Source organism: Carassius auratus, chromosome 12, assembly GCF_003368295.1.
Source record: "Carassius auratus strain Wakin chromosome 12, ASM336829v1, whole genome shotgun sequence".
NCBI lineage: Eukaryota > Metazoa > Chordata > Actinopteri > Cypriniformes > Cyprinidae > Carassius > Carassius auratus.
The window spans coordinates 6,810,460-6,835,620 of record NC_039254.1 but is presented as its reverse complement, the minus strand read 5'-3'; the positions used below and the strand labels follow the sequence as shown (position 1 = coordinate 6,835,620).

Sequence of the window (25,161 nt, the reverse complement as noted above, 5' to 3'; positions counted from 1 at the left end):
TATATAAGCAATAACTATATCCAGTAATTATTCAAAGTAATTATGACAGATTAAATATCGATGCTGTGTTTCAATATCAATCCAGTGTTGAATTATACATTTTCCCAATCTCGGATTGTTTGCAAACCGCAGACACGCGACCCTGGTGTCGCCTTGAACTTGAACTTGCTGCTCAGACCCGTAAAATCAGACATTAGTGCTGCTGTGCATGTGATCACGCTGGAATGAACTCTATTAACCCAGTCTTTTTAGAAGCATTTTTTTCTCTGCGCGGTAGAAAATCAGCCCATCACTGGCTGCGTCTACAGCCCAGTCTCTTCTCTCATTGGACTGCTCCTCAGAGCCAAACTGTCAGCCCATGTGGCGTGGCCATCGAGGATATCACACATTTAAATGAAACAGAGACAGGGACTCGGAAGGGCGAGAGAGTAATTTCTAGGGCTTGGCCAAAGGGGGGGATCACGAAACTCTCCATTCTGTACCGGGAGCCGACAAAGGTTAAGAGGAATATAGAAGTCGACTCTATCCAAAAGGATCACGGCGTTAAACTGTACCCACATCCGGGTAAGAGAGCATATATTATTAATCGTGTCAGTTCTGGACCTGTAGTTTAGCATGCCACATCGAGACAGTTTTCTATAACACGCAGGGAAAAAATAATATTACTAACGAAAAGAATCGTTATTGTGAGTCGGGTCTTTTCAGTGAATCAGCTAACTTACAGCTGACTCTTTGAACCGAGAGTCAAAAGCATTACGTGAATCGAGGATTTTACTGATGAGGCAAAATATATATTTGAATAGCCGGGCAGCAGAAAATATATACATTTTATTCAAAAAAAGCAAAACGTTTAACGTTTAACCGAAGATATGTAAATTAATTTAGTTTGTAATATTAGTGCATGGGATAAAAGATGTTAGGACCGCGTGATGACGCAATTGCGTCATGACGTAAAAGAATCACAGAATCGCTGTTTTGGACCTGTTCGAAACAATCAATGCGCGTAAACGAGTCGAACTTCCCATCACTAATTTCAGCCGAAGGATTACACACTTGTGGGTGAACGTAACCAGCACACTCTCGACCAAATGTGAGTAAACGTTTAGCTGGTAGCTGCAAATTCATCACAGGATGACAGAATCTCGCGCTATTTCTGTGTAAGTTTCGTCAGAGAAATAGCATCATACTTTGAATATTTATTCCCATAAACATAAAAAATAGAATAGATATAAACCTAACAAGAATGTAATCTGTGGAGACGTGGAAAAGTAACAGGGAGAATTGAGTCAATAGAGTCAATGCGGAATCTGTCACTCTGTGAAACCTTGAGTTTTGGCATGTACGTTAACTATATCACTGAGAGCAGTCAAAAGATGATTAAAGGGCTGTTTTTATCAGGCTATTCATAGTCTAGTTTCTATAACAGGACTCTGTTTACATCAACCTTGGCTTGTCAGGATTAAACATGCAGCCTAATCATCTATTTTTCTCCTACCTTTTTAATGAACCCTTAGGTTCAGTTGACTGTTCATATATATGGTGTCAGGTTACTTGTTAATCTTTATACTTGTCTTTCTTGTCAAACCCAACAGGCATAAATGATCTTCATCTGTCTATCAAAGAATTTGTGCAAATTCATTGTATTTATTTTTGGTCTAAGGCAAGAGTGTAGCTCTTGTTTTAAAGACTTTACGAGTGTAATACTGTCATCAGCTAATGATAATGACAGCACTGCATCATGGGAGTTTGTGAGCGGTCAGCGACATCCTTGCTTCGGATCAGGGTCAGGTAGATTACAGTCGATTCGGAAATCCGTTTATTTTCTCAGTCTGCTTCTGCAAACCATAATGTTGTTGTATTTGTGGTTAAATGTTAAGCAGTCAGAATAGTAATTTACTCATAGTACTACTGTAATCCTAATCAGGATAGTGTAGCCTGGTTTACACTAACATCTGACGTTACATTGCTGTTTCGTGGTGCTAGTAGTTCTGTCTACTCTATGTGTTCAGTTCATTGACTGCATTTTGACATGTCTGTACTGTTGCATTTAATAGTACTTTACTTCTAGATGATTCGCCCGCATACATGTTCACACACAATGTGGTGCATATGAGGACTTGTCCGTCCACTTTTGCTAATACTGTTTATGCAATTGAAAAGTATTATTTTTCTCTAATTATAACTAAATATAATACAATTTATTTACATATAAGTTTCATATTGAATCTACTCGCAGTGGCTAGTCACCCTGTCAGGTTATTTTAAAGAGCTTTGACATCACTTCACTACTGTTTAATCATAAAATATTTAAATCTATAGTGGACCTTACAACATACATGCATACATACATTTATGTGATATATCTGTGTGCAAAATGGGGTGAAATTAATGTTCTCTGAAAATCCTGCTCTTTGCACATTAAGACATAAGGTTTGTGAGTGAATCATATATTCTCCCTTATAAAACAAAAATCAGAAATTCTTTACAATTTCTCCAATGTTGAAACAAATGCTAAAAAGATGTAAAAGTGTTCGTAAAGGCTTCTCCTCTGATTTTCTTTTAGTTGGACAGTTGTAATTAAGTGAATTGATTTATGATGCATAATTTCTGCAAGATTATCTGCCCTACTTTTATAGCTACTGGGCACAAATATCATTTACAGCTCAGTTATGCTGTGAAAGGTTGTTATGACCAGCTGAATAGCTGTTAGGTATTTCATATTCATTGTTTTTACATGCTTCTCGCTGTCAGATTTTTCACATATTTACAAAAAAATACATTGCGACCGCTGAACTGAATATCTGCATAAGAATATTTAAAAAAAGTTATTCTATACAAATTAATTTGTAATTCTAAAAGTTATTTTTGTGCTGACTTGTTGAGGTTCATTTCTGGTTTTTGTGCATTCTTTGTAAAGATGGTAAAATATAACCGATGGCATTTCTACATTGCATGCTGTACAGACAGATAAGTACATTTCTCTGGCATATTTAATGATGTTTCTGTGGTCCGCCGAATTAAAAGGAACCCTCCTTTGTGTTTTGAGGAAAGTGGAACAGAGGGACACTTTGTACTTGTCTCCGCTTCTTCATTGCATTGAATGAACAGGAATCCCATCCATGCCGTCGCTTTGAGTGCTCTGACCCTGAAACAGGGAACAAAAGTGTCCAGCTTTCCAGGCCACGCCCCCAGTGCACACTCTCCCACCTATCCCCAGTTTTGTACCAACTCTGTGACCCCCAACTCAAAGACTGCTGATTTAAAATGAATGACACGCTCGCATTCACACAGTTCTTTATAATGCTAAAGTAGATCAAGCTGACAGAATCCCTCCATTTTTACAAGATTTTCTGTTCACCGACTGACCGTTTCTTTCTTTTATCTTTTCCCCTTAGAATCAAAGAAAATCTAACCAGACATGGAGGATATTGTTATAGCTGGAATTTCAGGTCGCCTTCCTGAGTCTAACAATTTGGAAGAATTTTGGCAGAACCTTTTTAATGGAGTGGATATGGTCACAGAAGATGACAGGCGGTGGAAACCAGGTATGCTAATATTTGAATGTCTTTATCATTTAAAATAACATTTAGACTTAATGAACATGATTTTTTTTTATCATGATGCACTTCTTAAGACCACCTTGGGGTTTGTAGTGTCTCCTTGCCTACCTGACTGCTGTTCTGTGCTTTTCCTTGTCTGTCTGGCTTTGGGTCTTATGAAGGGCCGGTCTCTCTTCTCTCTGTTGGCACCAAGCTAATACTCTCATTCATGTGCTAAAACACAAGCAGGCTTAGGGCGATGAGAAGAGAATGCTTTTGATTCCTTTTCCTTCCTTTTTTTAAAATTCTAGGTCTGTATGGCCTTCCCCGGAGAAATGGAAAACTAAAAGAAATCGACAGATTTGATGCAGCCTTCTTTGGTGTGCATCCCAAACAGGCCCACACCATGGACCCACAGCTGAGGCTTATGCTAGAGATATCGTACGAGGCCATCGTCGATGGAGGTTAGTATTAGCTGCCCTCTTATAATATTTGAATATAAGGTGTTTTGTGGTAGCTAATGCCCTTGAAAAATGTATAGCCTGAATGCAATAGATGTCACTTTGGATAAAAGCATCTGCCAAATGAACATATGCAAATTTTATTTTCTGGCGTGAGCTGCTATATGGGTATATGAAATATGGTTGATGACCTGTGACATTACATGCCAGACTTTATTTAATTTAATTTAATATATTTATATATTAATTTTCTATTTTTGGGGTGATTTTATTTTATTTTTTTATTGTTTTTATTATTATTACTTTTATTCAGTAAGGATGCATTGTGGTGACAATAAATACATTTCTAATGTTACAAAATATTTATATCATGGTGTACTTTTAAACTTTTGCTCTTCAAAGAATCCTGAATATTGTGGCAAAGTTTCCATAAAAATCATTAAGCAGCACAACTGTTTTCAACTGTTAAACATTGATAATAAAAAGATTTTTTCTTGAGGAAAAAATTAGCATGAGCATATTATAGACTGTTTTCTGAAGGATCATGTGAAAAAAAAACTGGATTAATGGCTGCTGAAAATTAGAAATGAGGAAGTTATTTTAAATTGTAAGTATTTCACAAGTCTGTGTTTTTTATCAATAAATGCAGCCTTGGTGATCATAAAAAAAAAAAAAGATTATTAGTATATATGGTGCATATAAGTATTTAAATTATTTATATAAACATCTCCAAGTGGCCAAAGTGATGGCAAATCTCTATGTAGAGCAATTATAGTAAATATTTTAACCCAGTTGTAATGTATTGGATGTGTAATTTTGTGTATATAAAACATGTTGATTTTTCCTGTTAGGCATTAACCCAGTGTCCATGCGTGGCAGCAAAACTGGCGTCTACATTGGAGTAAGTGGCTCAGAGGCGGGAGAGGCCTTTAGTAAAGACCCAGAGGAGCTGCTGGGATACAGCATGACAGGATGCCAGCGGGCCATGTTTGCCAACCGCTTGTCTTACTTCTTTGATTTCAATGGTATGCAAGCATTACTAGTTTGATTACCGACAGAATTGAGCTGTCAGAACCTTTGCTTTGAAAGACTGTTTCCTCATTCTTTCTGTATGGTGTGATGTGTCGTCTGATGTGATTTGAATAACCAGTTGAGATGGATTACTTAAACAACCAGTTGAGATGGATTACTTCAAATAACTTTATGCAAGAATTCTTAATGTGATCAGCCATTAACTGTGGTGTTTTTTGTACAACGAACATTCAGGTCCCAGTACAGCCATAGACACCGCATGCTCCTCTAGTCTGCTGGCTCTGGAGAATGCCTTCAATGCTATTCGCCACGGCCAATGTGATGCAGCACTTGTGGGCGGAGTCAACCTGCTGCTCAAGCCCAACACCTCAGTGCAGTTCATGAAACTGGGCATGCTCAGTCCTGAAGGAACATGCAAGTCATTTGATGCCTCAGGTGAGAACACGTATGTCACTGTAACGTCTAAAGCTTTCTCAGGAATCTGGTTCTATAAGCATCAGTCTTTGAATAACAATTATAAGAATATAGTCTTCTAAGTGAATAGTGCATGACAAAAAATAGTATTTGAAGTATCATGCAAATGTTTTCAGCAGAAGTCTGCTAGTTGCAAGGTTAATTTAGCAGGTTTCTGTCGACTTATGATATTAGAGATAAAACGGTTAGCGTGTTTTTTAATCCAGTTTAGTTTAAATATGTCTCTACTTTTGTAGTCCAACAAAATACTGAATCTGGAAAGAGATGTTAAAAATGGCAATTTTTCTGTTAAATTGCTCAGAATGGATATCAATATTCAAGTTGAGTCAAGGTTATTTTAGTATTATTGCCTTACTTGATTTAGTTTACTTGACTTGATTTGATTTAGTTTAATTTTTCTATTTTAGTTTTATTGATTTAGTTTTTTGTCATTTGTAGTATACTTTTAATTTTAGTTTAGTTTGAATAATCTTAGTACTTCAAGTTAAACTGAATTAAATTAATGAATTTACCTGAACTAAAAAAATAAATAAAAATAAATAAATTAAAAATATATCTATATATATTGGGAGAAAAATATATATACTGTATAAAATTCAAAAAATATATATTATAAAAAAAATTAGGGCTGTCAAATGATTAAAATTTTTAATCAAATTAATCAGAATTTTCAGTGTATTAATCAGGATTAATCACTATTTTCAATTACTATTTGCATACCAAAAGATAAATAACAGGACACAGATACATAATTTTCATGTATTGATTCATAAATTTTTAACTGAATTTCAAAAGTTTAACATTTACTTAGATCAAATTTACCTGAGCACTATATCAAACCATGCCATTTAACTACAGATAGTGTAAGAGTTTTAGGTGAACCAGTGGTGTAATATAGCCACATATCTATGAAATTATGCATAGAGAAACTCGAAAGAATGAACTCAGAAACAAAAACATGCACCACCATCACATAAGCAGCAGTCTGGGCACTCTTGTTTTTGGGAGGTGTTCATTTGCTCTGCCACAATACTTTAGGATCGATATTTTCACGTTCTGAAGGCTTCAAGTGCCAGTAAAACCAAGTAAAAATGCAAATGCTTTTCCAAACAGCTGTAATTTTCGCTGCATTGCATGTAGGCGTTCTGAAACACAGGACGCTATAACAGGAAGAAGCTCCAGTGTATCAAATACCAAAGTCGTCTCTGTTTATCGAGCTTGGCATGAATGTATTTGAGAGTAACTGGGGTAAAACCTTAAGCTTCTTCAGTGTTTTCGTCGCGGTGCTCGCCGCTGTTTTTTACTATCTTGAGAATTCAGAGATCGACAAGACTTTCCTGAATAGTTTGTCACACTGCGCATGCGTGAAATGCGTTAAAAATTGACATAATTAACAACAAACAACTAATTAACGTCGTTAACGCGCTATTTTTGACAGCCCTAAAAAAAAAAAAATATATATATATATATATATATATATATATATATATATATATATTTATTATTTTTTATTATTATTTTTTTAATATGTATTACACTCATCAAGGCTATGTTTATTATATAGAATTTTTTATCAAAAACATTATAAATAGCAAAATTATTATTGTATTTATATTTTTTCAAATATTATAACATAGAAAATAACTGTTCTATTTGAATGTACTTTAACATTTAATTTAGTCCTATGATGGCAAAGTTGATTTTTTATTTATTTATTTATTTTTTGTGTCCTGCCCATAGTAAACAAAGAATTGTGAGTATATTTTTAAATACATTTTATTTTTTATTTATTTACTAATTAATTTTTTAACAACCCTCTAGGAAATGGCTATTGTCGCTCAGAGGCTGCTGTTGCAGTACTCTTGACAAAGAAGTCAATGGCCAAGAGAATCTACTGCACAGTTCTCAATGCTGGCAATAACACAGACGGCTACAAAGAGCAAGGTAAACTCATCCTTCCTTCCCACACATGTCAAATCTGCCTCAAATCCTCCAGTATGAGTGAAATCAGCTCAGTTAATACCTTCTTACTTGCTCTGGAAGCCTGGTATTACTATAAAAGCTGGCACTTCATGTGTCATAGATGTCTGAGCCTTTCCCCCAGTGCCTCCTGCCACACTTTACTAGCCAGTGTTTTCAAACATGACACTTGGCTGAGTGTGAGGGCTCAGGGTATTTGAAATCTTTGTAATATGTCTGTCATCAGACCCCTCTAGTTCCTTTTGTGCATCATGTGCTGCTACATTGAGGACAATAGAAACCATGCTGTAGCTCAAGTGTGTGTTCCAGAAAAGCATGTCATAGCTGCTACGTGCAGATCTGCTCATTTTTAGAATGTTGTATGTCTCCTCTTTCCACAGGGGTGACATTCCCATCAGGTGAGATGCAGCAGCGCCTGGTCCGTTCCCTTTACCAGGATGCCAACATATCACCTGAGCAGGTGGAGTACATCGAGGCCCACGGAACTGGTACTAAGGTCAGTCACTGTGAAATTACACGCATGCATAACTTAAGATCTAAGAGATTTGCTTTGAAAATAAGAATGGGAACAGTTCGATATATGCCTGATTCACACTGGCCATGTTTACATGCACACCATTTTCCAATTAAGGAATAAATAAATAAGCAATTAAATAGATACAAATATCAACTAATTATAAAAATAAAACTCAACAATAATAAAAAAAAATTAAAATCATCTGTTGTTAAATACTATTAATCCTGAAAAAAAAAAAAAAAAAATATAGCAGGAAATGGTGGTAAAAAAGTACATATAATTTCATGTTTAAGTTAATATGAAAAATTAAAGATAACTTTATACATAATATCCTTGTGTAAGTAAATACAGTTTAAGCAATAGATATTTTAGCTTGTGGTTATGTGTATATTGAAAATAACTCTGCTTTTACAGGTTGGGGATCCTCAGGAAGTGAATGGCATTGTGAGTGTATTCTGTCAGTCACAGAGGGATCCTCTTCTGATTGGCTCAACCAAATCTAACATGGGACACCCAGAGCCTGCATCTGGTTTGGCGGCTCTTGCCAAGGTATGTAAACTCTTTTTGAACAGGTCTTCCTGCTTTAATTAGCTTTAGCTTATTTAGCGGCTTCTTTAAAAATCTGTTAGCTGAATCCCTCAGCTTGAAATGTGAAGTAAATCAAGTAACTCGTGTTGCATGCGATCAGGTGGTTTTGTCTCTGGAACATGGCGTCTGGGCTCCCAACATCCATTTCCATGATCCAAACCCTGACATTCCTGCCCTGACGGACGGCCGGGTGCAAGTGGTGTCAGAGCCCATACCTGTCCGCGGTGGCATTGTTGGCATCAACTCATTTGGCTTCGGAGGCTCAAATGTCCATGTTATCCTTCGTCCACATGGTTCAAAATCACTGGCTCAGGCTGCACAAATTTCAGTCCCCAGACTTCTGCAGGCCTCCGGTCGCACCGAGGAGGCGGTCACATCCCTTCTCAACAATGCCCAGCAGCATAAAGATAACCCAAGCTACCTGTCTCTTCTGAATGATGTGTCTGGAGTTCCAACGGCAAGCATGCCGTACAGGGGCTATACACTGATTGGATCACAGGGAGAGCTTACAGAAGTTCAACAAGCCCAGCCCACACCCAGACCCCTCTGGTACATTTGCTCAGGTGAGGGGACATTTAGATTTAAAATCAAGTAACTTTTAAATTGTTATTTCCTTTAACATTTTATATTAAAGGAGCTTGCTGTACTACGGAGTACATACTGTAGATAACTTATAGAAACTTCCTGTCCCATCCTAAAAGAGCTTTTGTTCGAACCTTGTGATGTTGTCATGGTGAGATAAAAACAAGAAAGCTGATACAATTAGATACCATAAATTAAAAAAATGTCTATATTTCTGCATAAATATGATCTGATCATCCTCAGAAGTCTTAAAAGTAAACAGAACCCAATCAAACAAATGAGACAAGAATGTTTTATTTGTCATTAATTGAAGAAAAATATCTAGCGCTACATACTATAATATCCTGATCATCAAGGCTGTAAAAATTAATAGCCAGTTTGTCTCTCTACACATGATCACATTGGCTGGATTTTTTGTTTGTCTCTGTCTCCTGGCAGGTATGGGCACACAGTGGGCTGGAATGGGCCGTAGCCTGATGCAGCTGCCTGAGTTCCGGGAGTCGATCCAGCGTTCGGACGTGGCTCTGAAGGACATTGGGTTGTGTGTGTCTCGCTTGCTCATGGATGCTGATGAGAGCACTTTTGAAGACACTGTCCACGCATTTGTTGGTCTTGCAGCCATCCAGGTCAGTCTCCCCCAGCTCTAGAGAGACCAAGTACAGTGCCAGTTTGACTGGAACAGGATTGACATCAGCAGAATTTCTCAATGAAAAAATGACCCCTGACAACTTTGAAACTGTAATTGGCCTGCCAAATGTTGCAACACAGTGGCACAATCAGTCATGATTTCAACAGTCGCTCCGTCTGCAAGACTGTCTCATAAAGAGATCCAAAAATGAAAATTCCGTCATTATTTACGCAACCCGCATTTTCAAACCTGTTGGCTTTCATTCTGCACAAACACACTGCTCTTTCCTGTGGAACTGGCACACTTGCATATTCAAACTCACATCACGTCACAATCAGTTTTGAGACAAAATAACTGATAATTTTTTGAAATAATTTGTGTCAAACCTAGTACTAGTAGACCTGCTAGTTGTAGTCTCACAATTTTCAGCAGTGACTTTCTTTCACCTACCTGAATGCATTCCTGTTAAATTTCCAGGTTGCCCAGATCGACATGTTGCAGAAGATGGGTCTTCAGCCTGATGGGATCGTGGGCCACTCTGTAGGAGAGCTAGCGTGTGGTTACGCCGATGGCTCCTTGAGCCACAGCGAGGCCATTCTGGCCGCTTACTGGAGAGGACGCTGTATTAAAGAGGCCAACCTGCCGCCGGGGGGCATGGCTGCAGTGGGTTAGTGTGGCTGCAGATGCCTTCACGGGCTTTGCTTCATTAATTGGATCCTAAGTTCAAAGCGTCCTTCCATGGGGGCTTTGCCTAGTCTTTTGTTCAGCAATGTATGCTGTAATTTTTTTTAGCAAGCTTACCAATGGTTCTTTTTACCAACCATCATCTCCCCCCTCAGGTCTAACGTGGGAAGAATGCAAAGCTCAGTGTCCACAGGGTGTCGTTCCAGCTTGTCACAATGCTGAGGATACAGTGACCATCTCAGGGCCGCAGGTATATACCCTCTTCGAAATAACATCACCCTAATTTCAGGGGGTGGGGGAGATATATATATATTATAACATGTAAAATAACTGTTCTATTTTAATGTATTTTAAAATTTAATTTAGTCCTATCATGGCAAAGTCGATTTTTCAGTAGCCTTTACTCCAGTCCAGTCTATACAGCCTTATTTTAAATATATAATTTTTTGTTTTGTTTTTAAAGGGGGGTGAAATGCTCGTTTTCACTCAATATCCTGTTAATCTTGAGTACCTATTGAGTAGTACTGCATCCTTCATAACTCCAAAAAGTCTTTAGTTTAATTATATTCATAAGAGAAAGATAGTCTGTACCGATTTTTCCCGGAAAAACACGAGCGCCTGGAGGCGTGACGTGTGGGCGGAGCTAAAGAATCACGAGCGCGAGTAAGCTTTTGCATTGAGAGCGTCTGGGACATTACCGTGAGGAAAAAAACACCCAAAACAAACCATGGCTAACAGTCAGATTCAGCTGTTTATTCATGATCCAGAATCGGATCCAGAGGCTGAAATTTAACGAGCAGCATCAGCAACGACGTCTCTATGTGGTGTGTACTGAAACTGTATATATTTGCTTAGCGGTTTTGGAAAATGACTAAGTTCCACTTTATGTCGTCTTTTTTTTTTTTTTTTTTTTTTTTTAAGCTGTATATGTGGAAAGTGCAGTTTGATGCCAACATTGCATGTTGTTTACTTGATGTGCTTACGCGCCGATAGCTAAGTTAACAACACAGAGATATTTGAAGCAGTTTTACTCACCGCCTGCGGTTCCAACACACGATCGTGACCCTTTTTCGTTGGGACTGCATTATCCTTAAGAAATAAACTATGTGCAAATCCAGCGTCAAACTGGGCCTTGTTTGTAAAACAAGCATCTTCGAAATGCAGGGAACAAACACAAACACTTGCACAACTCCGTCGATGCTCTGTAAAAATAAACTCCATCCACTGGTCCCTTAATGCTGTTTTTTTTTTTTTTGGTAATCTGTGCAGGGTTGTCTTGCCCTCGCAACCAAAAACACACTTCTTTTGTGACATTTCGCTCTCGCTCTGATCAGTGAAGTCTGTTGTGCTCTCAGTGCTCTGCTATACGGGAGCGTGCGCTCTTCCGGCAGAAGTGCCTTAGGAACCATATAAGGAAATTCCGCTCCATCTAACGTCACACAGAGCCATACTCGAAAAAAACTTTCCGAAACTTGTGAAAAACCGGAAGGAGTATTTTTGGAACAGAAATACTTCTTCAAACGTACAACTTAATTTTTTTTAACTTTGTCGATGTTTAGCATGGGAATCCAACTCTTTAACAGTGTAAAAAACTCAGTATGCATGAAATATCATTTCACCCCCCCCCCCCTTTAAATACCAAAACTTTAATTATATACATGTATAAAATATTCTTAAGACTTTTTAAGGTTTTCAGAAATTATTGAAATTAAATATATAGAATGTATGTACCTAACAGCAAGTGTTTGGTTATGCAGGACTCTGTCAGCAAGTTTGTTGCCCAGCTGAAAGAGAGTGGTGTGTTTGCCAAAGAAGTGCGCAGTGCCGGTGTGGCTTTCCACTCCTATTATATGGCCTCTATTGCTCCAGCCCTTCTGTCTGCACTGCAGAATGTGAGTTGGTGAGGCATTGCAGTGTCACAGTGCCCTCTGCTGGACATTAGCATCTCAAAACCTCAGCACAGATAGACACTGACTTCCTGTGTGTGCTCTTCTAGGTAATAAAAAGCCCAAGGCCTCGTTCAGCACGCTGGATCAGCACGTCCATCCCACAGACAGACTGGGAGAGCCCACTGGCTGTCTATTCATCTGCAGAGTACCACGTCAATAACTTGGTCAGCCCTGTGCTCTTTCAGGAGGGACTGAGCTTTGTGCCAGATAATGCTGTGGTGGTAGAAATTGCCCCACATGCTTTGCTGCAGGTAACAGGGAATTAACCTTAATACATATGTCTTGAAGATTCAAATGTAGATCCGTTTTTATTATTCATGTACTCTTGAAAAATCTTCAGGCCATCCTGAAGCGGAGCCTAAAACCCACCTGCTCCATCCTTCCCCTAATGAAGAGAGGGCACGCCAACAATCTGGAGTTCTTCCTCTCTCATGTGGGCAAAATCTACATGAATGGGTTGGTTTTGGTACTCTTAATTTCCTAGCTGTTTTGACCTCAAATTGTCAGCATTTCAGAAGGTTGATGCGTACTCTCTTGCATCTGCAGAATTAATGTGGACAGTAATAAATTGTACCCAACTGTTGAATACCCTGTTCCGACCGGGACCCCACTCATCTCCCCTCACATTCAGTGGGATCATTCCCAGGTCTGGGATGTGCCCAAGGTGGAGGACTTCCCTGCTGGCTCAGGCGGATCCACCTCAGCCACTGTGTACAATATCGGTGGGTAGTTGTGATGTTGAAATGGGTGTTTTTCTCATCTTTGTTGTCATGTTTGCTTATTTTCTAATGTTTTGTGCAGACATGAACCCAGAGTCTCCTGATTACTATATGATTGGACATTGCATTGATGGTCGGGTGCTGTACCCAGCCACAGGATACCTGGTTCTGGCCTGGAGGACTCTGATGAGATCTCTGGGTGCAGTCATGGAGCACACACCTGTTATTTTTGAAGACGTCACCATCCACAGAGCCACCATCCTTCCCAAGACAGGTGAGAGATTTGTTTCTGGTAATCACTATATCTAACAATGATAACTAATTTCTGTCTATCTGCTGTTGTACTCTTATATGGCTTATTTCTTATTCTGATGTGGAAAAATTTAAATTACTACCAAAAACTCCCACCCCAAACTTTTAAACAGTAGTGTAAGATTTTCTTTTAAAGAAATTACATATTTTATTCAGCAAATGCACATTAAATTGATAAAAAGTAAATACATTTAGAATGTTACAAAAGATATATCATGGTTTCCACAAAAATATTAAGCAGGATAACTGTTTTTAACATTGATAATAATAATGTCACCAAATCAGTGTATCAGAATGATTTGTGAAGGACCATTTGACCCTGAAGACTGGAGCAAATTAGCTTGCCAAAACAGGGATAAATAGTATTTTAAAATGTATTAAAATGGAAAGCAGTTATTATTTATTTTATTATTTTATTTATACTGTTTCACAATAATGCTGTTTTTCTCTAATTTGTACAAATATATGCTAATAAGCATAACTTTGTACCAAAAAATCGTACTGATTTTTAAACTGTAGTGTACTTTTACATTGTGGACTAAACCTGAGACTGAATAGAGCGGGTTAGTTGTTAGCTAGTCCTTGTGACTTCGTGTTAACCAGATTGTTTTTGCATCCCAGGGTCTGTCCAGCTGGAGGTGCGACTCATGCCTGCCACTAACCGTTTCGAGGTGTCAGAGAATGGAAATCTGGCTGTCAGTGGTGAGTTTCCAGTCAACATGAGACACCATTCACAACATACATCATGACGTTTTCGAGTAAAACAAGATATTCGTAAATCGACAAATGAAATATTTAAGACTCGCACTGATATCCTTGTGGTCTCAGGTAAGGTGAGTGTCTTGGAGGATGCTGGACTTGATGCTTTCCATGCTGAGGTGAATAAACCAATGGCTGTAGACAAGGAAGATCCTAAACTGCTTTTGAAAGCCGGGGACATCTACAAAGAGCTGCGTCTGCGTGGATATGACTATGGAAAGACGTTCCAGGGAATCCTGGAGTCTAACAATGCTGGTAATTCCCCTCAAATGCATCTTAAACTGTCAGTGCCGAAAGCCTTGTGGGTCAAAAACAGGATTTGGCCAGTCCTGAGCTCTTTGTATTCTGGTACTTCCAGGTGACTATGGAAAGCTTCACTGGACGGGTAACTGGGTGACATTTTTAGACACCATGCTGCAGATGATCGTAATGGGGCTGTCTGGTCGCAGCTTGAGACTGCCTACTCGCATCCGCTCTGTGTGTGTGGACCCCAGACTCCATGAGGAGAGGGTAAACGAGTATGCAGATGACCAGAAAGGTATTAGACACGCCATCTACCTGAAGTCTGATGTAACCCTTTCTAAGTTGAAATGTATCTGACCAAACTTTCTTGTCCTCAGCTGTGGATGTTCATGTTAACCGCTGCCTGGACATCATAACAGCTGGAGGAGTTCAGATCTGTGGGCTTCATGCTACTGTAGCACCCCGTCGCCAACAGCAGCAGACTCCACCCACTTTAGAGGAGTTTGCCTTTGTTCCCTATGTGGACTCCGATTGCCTGAGAACCAATGAGAAACTTGGAGACCAACTGAGACATTGCAAAGGCATGTTGTGATTTTTTTATATATATGTGTGAAAGAAGACACTTTTTGTGCACCAAGGCTGATCAAAAATACAGTAAAATTGTGAAATATTATAACAGCTCAAAAGAACTGTTTCCTTTTTAATATAATGTGAAATGCGATTTATTCCTGTGATTGCAAAGCTGAATTTTCAGCAGTCTTCAGCCTTTGGAAATCATTATAATGTGCTGATTTATTTTTTATTTTTTTTAAATTTTTACATTTATTAATATTATCAGTGTTGAAAACAGTTATTGATACTTTTTTATTTTTATTTATTTAAGAATAATATTTAAGAAAGTTCAAATGAACAGCAGATTTTTTTTTCATAATGTTATAAATGCCCCTTCACTTTTGATCAATTTAATGTTTTATATTTATCACTTTTGTAAAATTAGATTGACCTAAAATGATTTCATTTTTGTCCCCAGTTTAAATTTCTAGGGAATTTCCACTCTTCCAGTGACACTGTACTTACTTTTTCTATGTTTTATTTGCAGGTCTAGTACAGCATCTGCAGAGGAAGCTGGCCAATCAGGGAGTGAAGATCTTCATCCCTGGGCTAGAAGGTGCAACCGAGAGCCAGCTGATTGGAGCAGAGGAAGAGAAAGGCTTGTTGCGGTTGCTCTCTGTGCTGTGCAGACTGGAGCTGAATGGAAACCTGCGCTCTGAGCTGGAACAGATGGTGGAGAAGGAGAGAGATTGTCTGCTGCAGGACCCTCTGCTCAACGGCCTGCTGGACTCCCAGGCATTGCGTCACTGCTTGGACACGGCCCTTGAGAACAGCACTCCTGGAAAACTCAAAGTTGTGGAGGTGTGGTGTGTTAGTTATTTAGGATGAAATTAGGCAGGGGATGGATGACACGGTTTAAGTTCTCAACATGTGTTTTCTCCTTCAGGCTCTAGCCGCCAACGGTCATGTGTTTTCTCGGGCTATTGGTCTCCTCAATATCCAGCCAATGTTGCGTCTTGACTACACGGCGTCAGATGTCTCCATTGACCAGCTTTCTGCTCACCAGAGCTCCCTGGAAGAGCAGGGCATCTCAACCGCTCAGTGGGACCCTCTTCAGGGCCCAGCAACAGGCGGTCTGGATGGGGCTGACCTGGTTGTGTGTAACTGTGCGACAGGGCAAACGGCCAACGTTGCACTTCTGATAGAGAACCTGACTTCAGCTGTGAGGGAAGGCGGTTTTGTTTTGCTTCACACGTTACTGAGAGGAGACACACTGGGAGAGACGGTAGCCTTCCTCACATCTCAAAACAACCTTCAGGGTTTGTTGACACAGGTGTGTGCTTAAAAACTATAACGTGCTTAAATTAAACATTTCTTTTAGCTGTATTTGATTTTATATTTAATGAAAATTAAATATAGATTAAACAAATGAAAGTGAATAACAAAGTAATAACATTAAATAACTTGGCATTGTTTTGTCTGTTCTTTGTTTTAGTTTTGTCTGTCTCATTGCAACGTTCTCAGGTTTTAAACAGAATTGTTTTTTGTTTTCAGACCGAATGGGAGGAGCTCTTCCAAAAGGCCTCTTTAAATGTGGTCATGCTGAGAAAGTCCTTCTACGGCTCGGCTCTCTTCCTCTGCCACAAGCGCCAACAGTCCCCTCAGGATCAACCTATCATTATATTGGTGGACCCTACTGACTATAAATGGGTGGAGACTCTAAAGGTGATTATTAAAATCAGCATAAAATGCTGACAATATCAGTTTAAAAAATACTTATTGGTTCTAGATCTTACTTTGAATTATTCATCCATGATTTGTTTTTTAATGGAAAAAAGTGACCATGTAATGTTTAATCAAAAATGTCATAACTGTCTCAAAATCCAATCAGCAACTGATAGATATGCCCAAGTCCCTGCCCTACAATTATTAATATTTTTTTGATAATATGGGAGGCAAATTGCACTACCTTGATTTCATCATGATATTAATCATGCATGAAACTCATTAGTGGTGTTGCCAAGCCCTCCAAGAACACTCCCAATCCCATAACAGCATGCTAAAACCAATCGGCAGACTCATTAAATGAATCCTAATGCACCAATTCTGTCCCTTTTTTCCCTTATTAGAGCACTTTAGCTGAGTCATCTGATATCCCAGTCTGGCTCATTGCCACTAAGGGTCATAATGGAGTGGTGGGAATGGTGAACTGCCTCAGACAAGAGCCTGGAGGCAACCGTATACGGTACGTCCAATTCCTGTGCAACTAGTGTTCCACATATGCTACTGTATTTTTATGTTATTTATTTTATTTAATTATGCAATTGTAAGATATTGAATGTTTTGTAGTATAGGCAGTATTCATGTTCAAAATTTTTTCGCCTCTCCATTAGGTGTGCATTTGTTTCTAATCTAACCAAGGATGCTGACGTCCCCTCGCTTGTTCCTACCCAAGAGGAGATGAAGGCATTACTAAAGAAGGATCTGGTCATGAACGTGTACCGTGATGGACAGTGGGGTGTTTTTAGACACCAGTTGTTAACACAAGGTAAAAAAGGAAGTCATACAAGACTTTCAGTGACATACTGACTGATCTGTCTTTGATTGAATAAAGTATTTTTAGCATGTTGTGATCATCTTCTGTTCTGTGCATTCATGTTTAGATCTTAGCGAAGAGTTGACAGAGCAGGCCTACGTCAATGTCCTGACTCGCGGTGATCTTTCATCGCTGAGATGGATCGCTTCCCCGCTGCGTCATTTTATCCCATCCAATCCCAACGTGCAGCTCTGCCGTGTTTACTACTCCTCCCTCAACTTCAGAGACATCATGCTGGCCACTGGCAAACTGCCTCCAGATGCCATCCCTGGTTTGTTCCCCATCCTGTTTTTGTGAAATCTCGCACACTAGCTTACCCTATAAAAAGACTTAGGAAAGAGACTCTTGTTATTTTGTCCAATGCAGGAGACATAGCGCTGCAGCAATGCATGCTGGGAATGGAGTTTTCAGGGCGAGACCCCAGTGGGCGACGTGTAATGGGTTTGCTGCCAGCGAAAGGTCTAGCCACCTGTGTGGATGCAGACAAGCGCTTCCTTTGGGATGTTCCATCTAGCTGGTGAGAACCTCAGCACCTCTGAATCTGAAGGAGACGTCTTCCTCCAAAATTCTCAATGCTAAGCGAATCTTGTTTATATACAGGACGCTGGAGCAGGCCGCCTCTGTTCCAGTGGTGTACGCCACCGCGTATTATTCCCTAGTGGTGCGAGGGCGTCTGAGGCCTGGAGAAAGCGTGCTGATCCATTCAGGCTCTGGAGGGGTGGGACAGGCCGCTATTGCTATCGCACTTAGTATGCGCTGCAGAGTCCTCACAACTGTCGGTAAATGACACACTTTTGGTTCCTTAACAATTTAAAAAGATGTGTTTTGTAATTAATGAACACTGGTGAACTTAAGCTCTTTGCTAGTAAATGAACTCCAAATACATCTACACAAAAAGACAGAAATGTGTGAAATGAAAATTAATTTTGGTTTTAAAATTTCTGGTAAAAAACTAAATTTGGTATATCACTAAATGAAAATAGTCTACAACACAGTCACTGAATAACTACAATATGAAGAATGTATAATTCAACAAAGGCAATAATGCACATTTAAATTTCATGTTTAAAATTAATATATCAAATCTTTCATTTCTTGCATGTGACAATTGTCATTTTCGTTGACTAAATTAGATGCTATTGCAGTCACAGTGAAATTGGCTATAATCAATGAATATGGTGCAATATCTTAAATGATTTTGCACATTTTAGTGGAGATTTTTCATCAAAAGACAAAAGCTATTACTAAAACAACTGCTAAAAAAACATGTATCTCATTTTGATTTACAGGTTCTGGAGAGAAGAAGGAGTACCTGCAGGAAAGATTCCCACAGCTTACAGCAGAATCCTTCGCTAATTCTAGAGACACCTCATTTGAACAGCATGTAATGCTACACACTCAAGGCAAAGGTGGATAGTCTGCATTACAATGACTCTGAATACACAGCGGCAATGCGTTTAAATTGCTGTGGACTGAGGAATTAAACGTGTGTGTGTTTTTTCAGGAGTTGATTTGGTACTAAACTCCCTAGCTGAAGAGAAGCTGCAGGCCAGCTTGCGTTGTTTGGCCAGACATGGCCGCTTCCTGGAGATCGGCAAATATGACCTTTCTAACAACACACCACTAGGTGCGCCCCAGATGTACAACAATATCTGAATCAATCAGAAATCATCTTAGATCTATTATTCTTTTACATTTACACTTCCATGCGTTAAATGTAATTGTCCAATTGTTCTCGATTCAGGTATGGCTCTGTTCCTAAAGAACGTGGCCTTCCACGGCATACTGCTGGATGCTTTGTTTGAGGAGGGGAACAGGGAATGGGAGGAGGTATCTGAGCTTCTGAAGAAGGGAATCGCTAGTGGTGTCGTTCAGCCATTACGTACCACTGTCTTTGAGAGGAACCAGGTGGAGGATGCCTTCCGCTACATGGCTCAGGGCAAACACATCGGCAAAGTCCTGCTACAGGTAAGGGCGGTGCTTAATTTAAATGAACCTGCATATAAATATTCAATATCGGATGGTAGATTTCTCATTCTTCACTGTGCTTATTGCTTTACCTCTCAGGTACATTCAGAGGAGACGAGCAGCACTGTTCCTGCAGCCTCTCCTCTTTTTATTCCCGCTATCTGCCGTACCTTCTTCCCTTCCTCTCTTTCATACATCATCACGGGAGGTCTGGGTGGTTTCGGCTTGGAGTTGGCCCAATGGCTCACTGAGAGAGGTGCTCGTAAACTGGTGCTGACATCACGTTCTGGCATCCGCAATGGTAAATATGCACTAGGATGTGATCAGTTTTCATGTCAGTGTTTTTATTTAAATTTAACTGAAGTTATAGGTAAATCTTACTTATGTAAAATTTATATTTATGTATATTTGATTTTATTAATTCAACAACAAGTATAAATTAAAGCTAAAACAGAAATAAAACAAAAACTGAAATAAAACTGAAATAAAATGTAAAAAATTTAATAAACTTAATTTTTTAGAAAATTTAAATACTAAAATGTACAAATTGACATTAAAATATTTTTAATTGAAATATAAAATCAAATACAGCTTAAAAAATATATATAATTTTTTTTTTTATATAGTGATAAACACTGTGATAGTGTATATTAATGATACTAAAGTAACACTGATGTTGGTCGAGGCAAAACACTAAAACGTTTATTGTATTGACAGGTTATCAAGCCAAGCGTGTTCGGGAGTGGCAGGCCATGGGCATCCAGGTCCTCGTGTCCACTAGTGACGTCAGCTCAATGGCAGGGGCGGAGCATCTCATCACTGAGGCCTGCCGCTTGGGTCCAGTTGGTGGCATCTTCCACCTTGCCATGGTAATATTCAGTTGTTGCTTTCAGTTCACTTTCTTTGTAGTCAAATTAAAGACATAACTGATATTTCACTCTTATCAACTAGGTCCTTAAAGATGGCATGCTGGAGAATCTGACCCCACAGCACTTCATTGACGTCAACAAACCTAAATATGGTGGAACCATCCATCTAGACAGGTAGGGCAATGGTTAGACTGAATCTCTCCTTTCTTCAGCTGTTCACTTGTGGCTTATTACAAATTTCAATAAATGATTCCTTTTCCACAGCGTGACTAGGCAGAAGTGCCAAGAGCTTCAGCACTTTGTGGTGTTCTCCTCGGTCAGCTGCGGCCGAGGTAATGCTGGCCAGAGCAACTACGGCTTCGCCAACTCCACCATGGAGCGAGTGTGCGAGCAGCGCCGACATGACAACCTGCCAGGCCTGGCCATACAGTGGGGCGCCATTGGAGATGTGGGTGTTGTTTTGGAGACCATGGGTGGCAATGACGCTGTAATTGGTGGCACGTTGCCGCAGCGCATGTCTTCCTGTTTGGAAGTGCTGGATAGGTTCCTGTGCCAGCAGCGGCCTGTGATGTCCAGCTTTGTGTTGGCGGAGAAAGTGGTGGTTGCTAAAGGAGAAGGAAGTGGACGGAGGGACCTGGTGGAGGCTGTGGCTCATATTCTGGGTAAAAGCTCAGACCTGAAATGTTTAAAGTCTGATAAGCTGCTCTTTTTTTCATGCTTTCGAAAGTTACAGTGTCGCCTCTTTTTCTCAGGTGTGCGTGACGTGAGCAGTCTGAATGCTGACGCCTCATTGGCTGATCTGGGTCTCGATTCGCTGATGGGTGTTGAAGTTAGGCAGACACTGGAGAGAGACTATGACATTGTTATGGCAATGAGGGAAATCCGACAGCTAACCATTAATAAGTTGCGGGAGCTTTCCAGCCAATCAGGAGGAAAAGAGGGTGAGCGTGTGATTCATGGCAATATCGACAATACTGTTTTTTTTACACAACTTATTTTGCTATCCACAGTATCTTTAATAAGATGTTGGGAGGTTGCTAAAAGATTTACCGTATTTTCCGGACTGTAAGTCGCACTTTTTTTCATAGTTTGCCTGGTCCTGCGACTTATAGTCAGGTGTGACTTTTTTATCAAAATTAATTTAACTTGAACCAAGAGAAAACATTACCGTCTACAGCCGCAAGAGGGCGCTCTATGCTGCTCATTGATCCTGTAGTTTACACTGAGCAGCATAGAGCGCCCTCTCATGGCTGTAGACTAATGTTTTCTCTTGGTTCTTGGTTCTAAATAAATGCGACCTTTAGTCCAGTGCGACTTATGTTTTTTTCCTCGTCATGACGTATTTTTAGACTGATGCGACTTATACTTAGATGCGACTTATAGTCCGAAAAATACGGTAATAAATGGATAAATTCAGGAGATGTAATTTCATGTTTTGTAAGATACATTGAATTATTGAGAGAATAATGCATCAATTTATAACTTTATCTCATTCTGTTTCTCTCAGAGTCCCACGCTGCTCCTGCAAAGCGATCTGGTGTCCAAGCTCTTCTGGAGTCAGATCTGAACCTGATGCTGGTGAACCCAGACGGCCCCACAGTGGCCCCAATGAACGAGGTCCAGAGTGCTGAAAGGCCCTTATTCCTCGTTCACCCCATTGAGGGCTCCACTGCTGCCTTCCGAACCCTCACCAGCAAGCTTAGCGTGCCTTGCTATGGCCTGCAGTGCACCAAAGGTACAAACACAAGATCAGGGATCACTTTTCACTGTCACACTTGCATACACATATATTAATATCTTAATTTTAAACTTTATTGTAAATGATATTACTGGATAGTGAGTGTTTGCCTTTTGTATGGTTAAAAATTCCTTTATCAGTAATATTTGTTTAAAATGCAATTATGTTTAATGATTATGTTGTTCTTGTATTTATTTATTAATTTGTTCACATTCAGTCCTGTTATAAATTTTGCTGTTATATGTGTTGTTTCTGTAGCCGCTCCTCTAGACAGTATCCAGAATCTTGCTGCTTACTACATGGAGTGTGTGAGGCAGGTTCAGCCAGAAGGGCCGTATCGCATCGCTGGCTACTCGTTCGGTGCTTGTGTGGCCTTTGAGATGTGCTCACAGCTGCAGGCGGCCAAATGCCCTGTGGAATACCTCTTCCTGTTTGACGGCTCACACTCTTATGTTGCAGCTTATACACAGGTGCAGTAAAAGAGCTCCGAAAACACACAAGCAGTGCTATGTGCTATGCTAGGACACATGGTCATCATTTCTGTTTTTTCTCTGGCAGAGTTACAGAGCCAAACTGACCCCTGGTAAAGAGTCCGAGGCAGAGACTGAAGCTCTGTGTGCTTTTATCCAGCAGTTCACTGGCATTGAGTACAACAAGGTACACGAACAACTGTTACTTTGTAATTCATTATTGAAAAGATTTTTTATCCTTTACATTTTATGGTCTTTTCCAAATAGACATTACTTAATTCATTCCAGTTCAGTCAGTTCTAAAGTTAATTCTCTCTCTGTATCCTAAATCGTTCACGCAGCTGTTGGAGACATTGTTACCTCTGTCAGACCTGGAGGCTCGGGTGAACAAGGCCGTCGATCTGATCACATCCAGCCATAAGAATGTCAGCCGAGATATGCTCCATTTTGCTGCTTCTACGTTTTACCACAAACTGAAGGCCGCCGACCGCTATGTTCCAACTTCCAAGTATCACGGCAATGTCACGCTGCTGAGAGCCAAGGCCAGCAGCGAGTACGCCGATGGTTTAGGATCTGACTACAAACTGCACGAGGTAAAGATACGGACCACAAATATGATTCTGTAGTCTTAAGTGTCTCATGATTTGGTGCTGAGGTTTTATTATTATTATCACAATAGAATGTTTTTTGGAGAGGGAAGTTTTGCATCACCTTTGATCTAGTTTTGAGATCTAGCTCTAAATGTGGTCTGTGTACGGCAAGCATAATTGCACAGGAAGTGCTTCTGAATCTGGGAAGGAGATCATGCTGAGAGAAAGACTTGCTGCTATAATGCATCCCTGCAGTGTTAATAATTGGATAATTTTTATATGTCTGCAGGTGTGTGATGGGAAGGTGTCAGTCCATGTGATCGAGGGAGACCACCGGACCTTTCTAGAGGGCGAGGGTGTGGAGTCCATCTCAGGCATCATCCTCAGCTCACTGGCTGAACCCAGAGTCAGCACCAAAGAGGGCTGAACCTTCCCGGCAAACAGCTTTTACGTCTTTTTTTTCACCCTTACTCTGTTGCTTTCACCTGACAAACCAAAAATGTATTAAAGCTTGGATGTTTGTGATCTGTTCATACCTCTCACCCATGCAACAGCCTTTTCCTTCTAATCGTTCTCATTCTCTACAAATCTCAATTGCTTATCACCCTTTATTTCTTTATTCCACGCTGGGAACAAAAAAGCATGTTTGTTTGTTTATTTGCTTTATCGGTTAAGATTTAATCAGCTGTTCATTGTATTCTTTAAATCATGGCATGTTACTGTGAAAACTAAAATGTCACTGGTTTCTATCATGAGAGCATAGTGCATAGTGCCATTTACCCTAAGTAGTGCCTAGCTGTAGTGATCACTGACACTGTCTAACCTGCACAAGTCTGCTAAAGGTTTTGTGAAAACTGCATTCATGTTCATTCATCCAACCTAATGATGCGGACTGCAAGTCAAAGCTTCACTGTATTCAAATCCACATATTCGATGTTGGGATTCTAGTTGCGCACATAGCTGAGATTGTTGTTTACCAATTGTGAGCGGTTACTGATGCTTTAGAGATACTAGTTAAAATCGCTTATGTTTATTGTTGCATTGTTCTTTCTTGAATGAAATACACTGGTTCTCTTGTTGTTGCTGAACATCTAAACTGTGCAATTTGATGTTTATTTAAAAGGGAACATTCCTGGATGAGAGGAACCATTAACAGAGCTGGTTAATTGACTTTTTCATGTTTACATTGCAGTTAGAAGTTAATTATAAAATATTTGTTAATTTAAAAGTATATTGCACTAGCTTAAAGCAAAATGCAAATGACACTGATGTGAAATGACCGGCAATCCAGAGTGAATCATCTCGGCTCGAACTGTAACAATGCGTCGCTGCTTAACTGTAGACCAGTAACTGGAGTATTAATATTGTATTGACGTTTCTAATCCTCTTCTTGAGGATAGTACCAACATTCCTTATTCCAGGTGTCTCTCAGATGTATATGTTCTCTTCAAATGCTCTGTAATTAATTGACTTCTTTAATACTTCAGATGTTCGCTGTAGTAAATTCTTGTGGCCGGGTCCACATTAAACACAAGCTCAGTTCATAGTGCAAATCACATCTTATTTTAGTCTGAATCTTGTCCGAATGATAGTGTTATTTGGTGGAGGAGTGAAATTGGCGATGTGGCAGTGACGTGATTACTGACTCTTTCTGTCACAACAGAGGAAAGTCTTCTGTTTGAAAGCAAATCACTAAACATTTCTGAGACTAATTGTTTAAGTCAGTGACGAACTGTGATTTCTTTCCATGTTTAGAGCAAAGCTGGAAAAACTAGAGTTTGTTTTTCTATTATTGAAATATTTGTTTCTTTTGGTGTAATTTTTCCAGTATTTATTGTACTAGTCCAAATAAAAAGCTATTACTAACATACTCATCCAGAGTCTACTGGTTTGTTTTTCCCCAAACATATG

At 39.6% G+C, this 25,161-nt stretch overlaps 1 protein-coding gene across 2 annotated transcripts; it reads left to right on the top strand.

Moving 5' to 3' along the window:
• Positions 1-340: 340 nt before the first annotated feature.
• Positions 341-25,124, top strand: LOC113111640 (fatty acid synthase-like). Of its 2 annotated transcripts, none has more exons than XM_026276595.1 (42): positions 341-564; positions 3,396-3,545; positions 3,851-4,003; positions 4,852-5,025; positions 5,267-5,467; positions 7,328-7,450; positions 7,867-7,982; positions 8,418-8,552; positions 8,692-9,154; positions 9,612-9,799; positions 10,279-10,468; positions 10,641-10,735; positions 12,243-12,377; positions 12,482-12,685; positions 12,775-12,890; positions 12,981-13,156; positions 13,236-13,427; positions 14,087-14,167; positions 14,294-14,479; positions 14,583-14,762; positions 14,845-15,048; positions 15,567-15,880; positions 15,966-16,352; positions 16,574-16,744; positions 17,149-17,264; positions 17,413-17,567; positions 17,683-17,886; positions 17,982-18,132; positions 18,216-18,394; positions 18,905-19,024; positions 19,120-19,242; positions 19,360-19,583; positions 19,683-19,884; positions 20,301-20,452; positions 20,535-20,626; positions 20,717-21,114; positions 21,205-21,393; positions 21,960-22,187; positions 22,449-22,660; positions 22,749-22,847; positions 23,002-23,253; positions 23,540-25,124. In XM_026276595.1, the coding sequence occupies exons 2-42, from the start codon at positions 3,419-3,421 to the stop codon at positions 23,675-23,677; spliced, it is 7,545 nt and encodes a 2,514-aa protein (XP_026132380.1). In that variant the 5' UTR covers positions 341-564; positions 3,396-3,418; the 3' UTR covers positions 23,678-25,124. The 2 variants fall into 2 exon arrangements, with proteins under 2 accessions (XP_026132380.1, XP_026132381.1); XM_026276596.1 differs by lacking the exon at positions 341-564 and adding an exon at positions 909-1,090.
• The last annotated feature ends 37 nt before the right edge of the window (positions 25,125-25,161 follow it).

Coding starts and splice junctions, on each gene's coding strand:
- LOC113111640 (XM_026276595.1), top strand. CDS start 3,419: ATGGAGGATATTGTTATAGCTGGAATTTCAGGTCGCCTTCCTGAGTCT. Junction 5,026..5,266: donor TTACTTCTTTGATTTCAATG/GTATGCAAGCAT, acceptor ACGAACATTCAG/GTCCCAGTACAGCCATAGAC. Junction 8,553..8,691: donor GTTTGGCGGCTCTTGCCAAG/GTATGTAAACTC, acceptor GCATGCGATCAG/GTGGTTTTGTCTCTGGAACA.